A 9066-nucleotide genomic window follows, 5' to 3' on the forward strand; every position below is an offset into this window, starting at 1 on the left:
CCAAGTTATAGAGCCAGTAATGTTTTTGAATTTCTAAAAACAATAATTTTGTTAAAATAATTTTTCTTTAACTAAAAACATGACTGGCTCTATAACTTGGTCAATTTTTACTCAATTTTATTATTTTTTTTTAACTGTTAAAAATTGTATCAAAAAAATGGCTATCTTACAAATTTAAAAAACTTAATTATTAGAATGCCGGCTAACTTTGGCAACTCTTACCTATATCAAAAGATTTGCCTTAAATAACCGCTTTCGCCTACTGCGTTATTTATATACTTACATCACAACATATCAACTTAAAAAAACTCTAAAATTTCACAACCATCACAATCCCTTGGTTTCCGAACTATCCACCAACGCTATTACTCCAGAAGGCGACTTAAATGTACCTGTTTTCGGGACCTGTTAAATTAAAATTATTGTACTACCCTCCTTTTTAATCTCATTCTGTATTATACTAATGCACTAAAAATAAACCCCTATCCTTATTAAATGCCTCCAATGGGTGGCTCCTTATCTCCTGTAGCTCAAGCCATGTTACCTCCATCACATACGCTTATTGTAAAATAATAATTACAGATTGTGTATTTAATGAATGTTAAAAAAAAGATTGCATAAACATTTTTATTTGATAATTTTTGAATTTAAGAGGACGCCATACCTGCATGTGTTGTCTCAGTCTTACTAACGTACATCATAACAAATTTTCGTTCAGCAGAATACATTTGTGATGTTAGCTTTAATATTAGAGTAAATTTACCTATTATCAAATTTAAAGGTAAGAATATCATCTAGACCAGGGGTGAGCAACTGGCGATCCGCGGGTCGCATCCGGCCCCCGTACCTTTTTTATCTGGCCCGCGCTACATTTTCAAATTACATCATACAATTTCAATGTCAATTTATATATACTCTATGCTACGTCTATGCTAAATTAAAATGCATATTTTAAATGACCTTTTTTTTTTGCTCTCTATACTCTGGCCCGCTAAATTTTAATGTTCTAAAAATTGGCCCTCTAATAATTGTCAGTTGCCCATCCCTGATCTAGACAATGACATATGATTTTATTGATATTATCATTTCAATGTGATTTATGAACATTTTAAAGTTGTAATATTTCACATAGCTGTAACTCACTTTAAAGTAATAATATCATTAAAAGCATATGTCATTGTCTAGATAATATTCTTACCTTTAAATTTGATAATAGGTAAATTTACTCTGATATTAAAGCATCACAAAATGAATTCTGCTGAACGAAAATTTGTTATGATGTACCTTAGTAAGACAGAGACAACACATGCGGGTGTCCTCTTAAAAAAAAAAAAAAAATTGAATTTTATGCCATTTAATCAAAATGTTCACACTCATTATTACTATAAAAAAACGTATTTAAATATAATAAGTTTTGTTGACGGAGATATTATGGGTGGTTCGGGAATTTTAGAACAGATACTGTATAGATAACAATTTAGGTTATAAAGCGGGGAAAAACCAACAAACGACAAAGCACACAGCAAAACTATTACCGATGCCTAGATAGACCTAGAATGCTAATATGCCTCCTGGCCTGTCGCCAGAGGGGCTACCGGAGATGGAGTACGACAAGCGCTGCTTACGAATTGCGTGTCGTATAAAAAGGTATAAAAAAAAAGTATAAAAAGGTATAATGCTATAATTGCGTCCCTAAAATATAAAAAAAAATATATTGTTTAGTGTTTAAAACATACAAGACGCGCAATTGCTATGTGCCTACTCAAAAGCAAAAAAACTCGGGACGCAACTAGTATAACCCCCAAAAATACCAGCGACGCAATAATTCGTGTGCAGCCACGAAAAGTCGTTCTTCACCCCGGTTTGGTCCACAAGCCGCGGTCTTGAAATGGCACTACTGCAGCTAGTATAGTTTTGTTTTGTTTTGTTTTTTTTTTTTGTGACATAATAAATAACGTTGTACTTTACTCTAATCGTCTAATCTCTAAACCACGTGTGTGATTTTTTCGTGTCGGCATTAGATACTATTCGCTGAGTCACCCGTCTACAAATCGTGACCGATCCCTTCCGTCGTAGTCGCGTCAATATAAATATTTGTTTAAAAAAATACTACTTTACGAAGTGTTCTTACTAACCCTAGGCACAGTGCCTTTAATTCCTATAAGCTAATGCGGCTCTGTGGTGTCCATTATTTAAATGGGTATAAAGCCTTCTCTTAAGGAGAGGAAGTGTTGAACTTGGGTGTTAAAACAAAAAAAATCAAATCTTAACTTTTATATGTTAATAATTTCAATAGATCTTAAAAACTTTATTTTATTCAGAGTCTTCAGATATATAAAAAATTAAATTGTTTTGAACCGCCATAATAAACAACTTATTTTACATTAATTTGTATTTGTACAAAAACATAAAGGATTTAAAACTCTACAGACTACAATCAATAAATAAAATATTAATTGACAAATCAGAAGGGTACGATTTTAGTTGTTATTTAACACCAGGACAAATTCCTTTATTTAAATATCAGCCAACTACATCGTGCGACATTAAATAAAGCTTCAGCCAATACAAATCAAATACTACGATCCTATCGCCCATCATTTGTATTCGAAAAGTTTAAAAAATATGTGGTCGTACCATGTAAGAATGTAACACACGTATTTCCACTGTTGAATGTGAATTATAAATTTTATTTCTAAAATAATAATTAATAAATATGCGTGCGGAAAATAAATAAATAATTTTTAATCCCAATTATATAATATAAAAATTAAAATGCTTATTTTACAAATTTTTATTCAAATTTTTTTAAATTATTATTTAAATCTTAGCTCCGATTATAATCTATATCAATATCAGACTAGTTCACTATGATGTATAAGTGTATGATTTTGATTTTATGACCAAGTTATAAGCAGTACATGACATTTTTTTCTAATTTTATATCAACTGTGGTATTACATCTAATATTATAGTACCTAAACGATACTATTATTTTAAATACACTTCAATCGTAAAAATTACAACCATTTGACGTTGATAATGTTAATAAATAATATAATTGTATCGTTAGTAAGTCATTTCATACTAAATGAGGCGTCTTGTAATATACATTTATCTTTTATTTTTGGCTTTCCCATGTTTTGGCGATAATTGCCTGATAAATATTATACTTACTATTATAACATTGGATTTTAGAACATAATTTATTCTAAAAATCACCAGTTTTAAGAATAGAACTAATACATGTAGGTAATACATGTGATAATGAAGGAGTTTCTACGTGTATATATAAATTAGATTTTATATTTTCCTCCATTTATAAATAAAAAACTTAAGTAATACGAAACACTAAACAGTATAGCTTTACTGTTATTTGTAGACGTGATATTTGATCTTAAAATAATAATAAGATTGGCCCATAAAATCCTAATCAAAGCGTGTAGTGCATACACATATTAATAACTTTAATATTAACAATATATTCGAAATACTTGCAGACTTTAATGTTTAGCCTGTTTAGTGTATTTTTCTTGCACCAATGGCAAGTAAAACTAAGGTAAAAAGTTATTTAATAAATTGTGAATTTGTCATAAAGTTGATGGCGACCAAACGTCATATTAAAATATAACCAGTATTAGTAATATTTATTAATCATTTAGATTTTAGATATTAGCAGGGGCGCAATCTCAATGACAAGACTGAGGGTACTGAAGCTCCTTTATCTTTTTTTATAATGTTATTTTGAATTCTCGAGGTTATGGATACCTAGCTGTTACTGAGCGTTACTATTAAAATCTAAATTAACACGAAACAATTTTCTGGTGTTAATTTCAAAATTGGGGGTGCTAAGCACATAGAGAACAAATAATCGAGTCACATAAATGCTTCACAATAATTCTGAATTATTAAGTCATCAGGATACAACGGGAAATATTATGAAAAAGAACAACGAGGTATATAATAGTCGGTGATGAATTTAGGGTTTTTCGACAGCAAGAGAGCTGCAGTTAACACAGTTCATCGCGCGACTGACAAAATTGTAAAATTGGCCTACTCGGCGTGGGCGATGAATCGAACATCACGAGTGCACCACTTAAGACGGATTAATAGAAATCAGCGGCGAGTACCGATGCGTCTGCGTTTCTAATCAGAGTACTCGACGAGAGTATCCCGACGCAGGGCCCGGTCATCGGCAATTGTCAACGAGATTTTTCATTTTCAAGTTTTATCTTCACAGTAAGTCAATAAATTTGAATTTCATGTTCTAGGGCAGTACCCGGTCGCTAATCATTCAGATTCAGGCGACGGCCGACGGGCGGTAGTGGTGGTGGTGGTCGCAGCTCGTTGTGCGGGTAAGTAAAACGGAGCAACGGGTTCATCGCTCAGTGTCGCAGCCATGCAACTCCGGACGGCGAACGGGATGACACGTGTGTCCCGGTCTCCCGGGGCCGACAACCACGCGTGGTCGGTTCGTCCGACGACATTTTCCACGTTCACAGATAACGGTTCGTTCCGTTTACAACGTTATCAACAGATTTTACACGGTTGCCAGCCGGGTCCGACCTCGGCGCTCGCCTGTGAAATGTAAACACTATAAACAGTGTAAACAATATACTCACTCGTTGTAATGTACGGTAGGCACCGTCCGCGCGGAGCCTTGTTATTGTTTATTTGTCGTGCAACGCCCGCGCATGCGTAGCATCGACTAGACTATATTCCAACCTGTGGAATGTGAAGAATGCCTGCGTTATTTATTTTTTTTTAAACTGGTAGTCGTTTTGTTTTTCGTACGCACGCTAATTTAATAATACATTAATACCGGTCTTAACGTTTGTGGCGTTATTGCTGTATTTGAACTGTAGAGACGACGGCGAGACGTCACACGGTGATCCAATTGCGTCAGACTTTTTTTGTTGATCCGCGGTCGAATTTTAAGTTTAATCCGATAAATATCTACTTATGTATCTTGCGGGGCGCGAAAAGCAGTTGTTGTTTACAACAGCGGTAGTCGTAGGAGCTTTACTTGGTGAGTCGTAAATTGGTTCTATTTTGCTATACTGACACGAATGTAAAAACAGTGTTTGCTGTTGAATAGTTACTCGTGAAATAAAATCAGCAGATAACAAAAACTTTAATATCTTTGGGCACCTACAGTTAACTAACACATTTTGTGCACGGGTTTTGTTGACTAATTGCTACTACCAACTACTGCACATCGCAATATAGTTGTAACATTAAAGTCTCTAATTTTGAACGTGTTAAATATATTTTAGGTTTAAGACTATTTGTTGTCTATTTGTTAAATGTCTTAACTTGTTGTTTAAAATACTGATAGATAGTGCTGTGTATTAGTAGAATAACGATTACCTATTTTTAGCATACTGTAAAGCAGTATCCTTATAAAGTTTGAATTAGGTATTTATGGATCCAATGTTGAAACTTTTCTTTTTATTTACTAGGTCTTTTGATGGCCTTTTAAATTCATTTTTATAACTTTTTTTTATATTTTTGTTAGTAATTATAACATTATGTATACATTTCATGTATTATAATTATATTTTATGTATTTTTGTCTTACAAATATTTTTAATGCTCTGTACGCATATCTGTACTTAATTAATAATATCTTTAATTTAAAATTTCTTATACTTGCATTTTATACTGAATCATTTGAGATTATAATGGATTTAAAGTTTCTAATGTATTTTTCAAGATTTTAAATGTATTAAGTCGTATTGATAATAAACTGGAGTATAATACTTGTTAGTTTATTATTTTCAAAAGTCCTTTTTAAGATATTACACAGTATTTTTAATTTTAATAATAATAATATTAGGTACTTAATCATGTTTAAATTTTATAAATTTCACTACCAACTCCAATTACTGAATATGGTTTTTAAAGATGTGCCTTTGGACTTTAGGTAGTGGTATTGCAAAGAGGTCTGTTAGTTATTAACTTTTTTCAGTAAATAAATATATTTTTGTTACAATTCACTTTCTTCTAACAAATTTATGATATTATAATTTGACCTTTACTGTCAATTTATTAATATTCAATCAATTCATGTTTTAAATATTTAATTTGTTTCCACAAAATATAATCATTAAACATTAATTTTGCATTAGTCTAGTGAAAACAGCTACTAATTTCTTAGTTTGATCTAGTAATGACCATACTTTTTTTAAATAATTTATATTGTTGTTTACCAAACTTACAACTTAAAAATTTAGTTTTATTTTTTATTTGTCAATACACACATTATTGGTTACCTACTATGAGTTGGTTACTATGTTAGTGCACTTTGAATCTTTGTATAGTTATTACAATTAAATCTTATATAGTTTCAATGTGACCTTAGCCACAATTTTTATTTAAATATTATGTATGTGCACATTGCATTATGATATAATATTCCTTATTTAGTTGTATATTATTGTTACCTGTAATCTGATATACCGTTTAAATAATGACAATTTATATTTAATTTAACATTTTATTATTTTTAGTTAACACTCGTTTATTGTTTATTTTTAGAAGTATTTTCGGTCCATAAAATTATTTAATCTAATCTTATTTTTGGTTATTCACTTTTTATTATAAAATAATGTTGATATTGAAATAATATTATATTTATACATTTAATTATCTGACAATCCAGAAGTACATAATGTAGTTTGTAGTTATAATGATAAAATACAATAAAATTTTAATTATTTTATTAATTTACTAAAATATTGAAGGTATTTTCCAATGTTTTACTTTTTTCTGCAGATTTTTGATTTTCCATAATCAAACAATAGAATCCATTTATTTTAATTTACATTAATGTTGAAAAAAAATTTATATTATTGTTTAATAAATAATCAGCAGTATGTATGATAATAAATCTTACAATAATAATATTGTCGCCAATTACTTGAAATTCTAGTGTTTACTATGGAGGAAAGGGTAGAAAAAAAATTCTAAAATAATGGCACTAATCTAAGTAATAATTGTATATAAGTTAGGAGGTGTTGGATAAAAATACCTTATCTAGTTGTGCATCTGAGATGCAACAAAGAATTAAATATTAAATTTAATTTTGTTTACAGGCCATTCGAGCACTGGCCGCTTGGGCTCTGGCAGGGGGTCAAATTTATCAATAGGGCCCAGATATAGTCAAACTTTCTTGTTGCCCGGATCAATGTGGTGGGGAAGGGTTGGGTCACAAACAAAGGAGAATATACAGGGTTGGCGTAATCAAGACTCCAGTGGTAACCAATAATTACTCTCTCATACATAGTCGCCTATAATTGTTTAACGGACAATTGTGTCCCAAGACCAAATGGTGGTCTTAAATTTTAATTTAATATCGCTATGGATACTAAATAAAATATATCATAAAAGAAGATTGTAAATTCTATTATGTATTGTAAAATATATAATGTTATGTCACGTTATATATTACCTCTTCAAATCCACTAGTGATGATTGATGAGTGTGTCATTAAAATATATTAGTTAATATCAAACAATTATTAACTATTAAGAACATTTGTTTTTATTTTTATTGTGTTATTACTGATTGATGATGATTTCATCCTTTAACAATATTAATTAAAAAATATTTTCTATTTCAATATTACAGTTGCATTTGTCAGTGATGTCGACAGTCGAAGTCAATTTAAAGAAAAACCTGAGGAATCAGATAAATCTCAAACACCACCAGTGCACAAAGGTATTGTATTCCACATTTCTACGACTGTGAGTCGTTTAACCATCACAAACTTATTATAATTATAAGGATAATATTATCATTGATCATGTACCTAATTCTTACTTGTAATGTTTTATCAATAGACATTTATTAATTTTTATAACAGATATTAAAACGACGCGCAAGAATTCTTTTCTTCATTCAGCATGGGTTATCATTGCAATATTGTTAACTATTGTATTGGGTGCTATAGCCGTCTACTATTGGATACTGTTTTATCCGATTATGTGCAAGAAAGAGCGCAAGTATGATGTTATGCAAATGTCTGCCAAACCTTAACGACCAAGTATCCAATTTAACAATTAAATAAAAATCTCCAGGTGGTGGTGACTTACTGACTCAAATCTGAAAACAATTATCGTGATAATTTTAATGTAAAACAATTAATTGTATTCCTTTAAAAAGGTTTCCTATTTTTATTTTTATTTTTTTTTTTTAGGCATTTTTACTTTGTTTAAATTTATGACTGACTAAATTGATAAGATCTTCAAATGGTAACTACCTTTGAACAGTTCCTTTTTTAGTTAATCCAATGGACTATGCATTACTGTTTATAGAACAATATTTTTGAAATTTGTATTTATTTCGAAAAGACTTATTATTGATTAGTACATTTTTTGTGTGCTTCATGTTTAATGTAAAAATATCTAATTTAATAATACCTAAATTATTACTTTATTATTCATCTAATTTTGTATTACATGGTGCAAATATTTTCAACAATTTAATTATTTTTATATATTTTTTAAACATCATTGATTTTTTTTTAAATTATATTGTACTTTAACATTTAGAAAGTTTATAAAAATAAGAGCTGAATAAAAAAAAAATCATTTATTTATTACTTATGTTTTTACTTTTTAATATTGTATTACAATGTAATTATTTTGACAAATGTTCAATGTAACAGCCCTTTACTTTTTAAGGATCAACTAATGTATCAGTTAAATTTTATCTTATTGTCATCATTTGGTCTGAATTAAGTGTTCAGAGTCTAAAATTGATTAAGAAAAATCACTGGTTATTTTGAGATTCAATTCTTAGTACATTAATTTTAAGTGAAATATTTATACAAATACATTTTTATTCACTTGTACCTATGTTATAAACTGTATAAACTATTTTTTTTAATACCGGGATACATTTTTAGTACTATTTAGTGTTTTATTTTTTTTAACTGGTAAAAAAAAAATCAATTAGACTTAAACCTAAAGAAGAACCACAAGCATAATAAAAATATTATTTACTGTTAATTTTCAAACAATTTTTATTTTTACCTATAATTTGTACTTTAAGATAATATAT

At 29.5% G+C, this 9066-nt stretch overlaps 1 protein-coding gene across 1 annotated transcript; it reads left to right on the forward strand.

Annotated features, from left to right (window-relative positions):
- The first annotated feature begins 4577 nt into the window (after positions 1–4577).
- On the forward strand, positions 4578–8483 carry LOC113553529. The gene is made up of 4 exons (XM_026956897.1): positions 4578–5029; positions 7098–7259; positions 7633–7722; positions 7868–8483. Exons 1-4 carry the CDS (start codon positions 4963–4965, stop codon positions 8038–8040), a joined length of 492 nt encoding a protein of 163 aa, XP_026812698.1. The 5' UTR covers positions 4578–4962; the 3' UTR covers positions 8041–8483.
- Positions 8484–9066: the final 583 nt, after the last annotated feature.

This window comes from Rhopalosiphum maidis, chromosome 2, assembly GCF_003676215.2.
Source record: "Rhopalosiphum maidis isolate BTI-1 chromosome 2, ASM367621v3, whole genome shotgun sequence".
Lineage (NCBI taxonomy): Eukaryota > Metazoa > Arthropoda > Insecta > Hemiptera > Aphididae > Rhopalosiphum > Rhopalosiphum maidis.

Excerpts from the sequence above, each read along its gene's own strand:
- LOC113553529 (XM_026956897.1), top strand. The coding sequence starts at position 4,963 with ATGTATCTTGCGGGGCGCGAAAAGCAGTTGTTGTTTACAACAGCGGTA. Across the intron at positions 7,260-7,632 it reads GCGTAATCAAGACTCCAGTG|TTGCATTTGTCAGTGATGTC; the intron begins GTAACCAATAAT and ends TCAATATTACAG. Across the intron at positions 7,723-7,867 it reads AACACCACCAGTGCACAAAG|ATATTAAAACGACGCGCAAG; the intron begins GTATTGTATTCC and ends TTTTTATAACAG.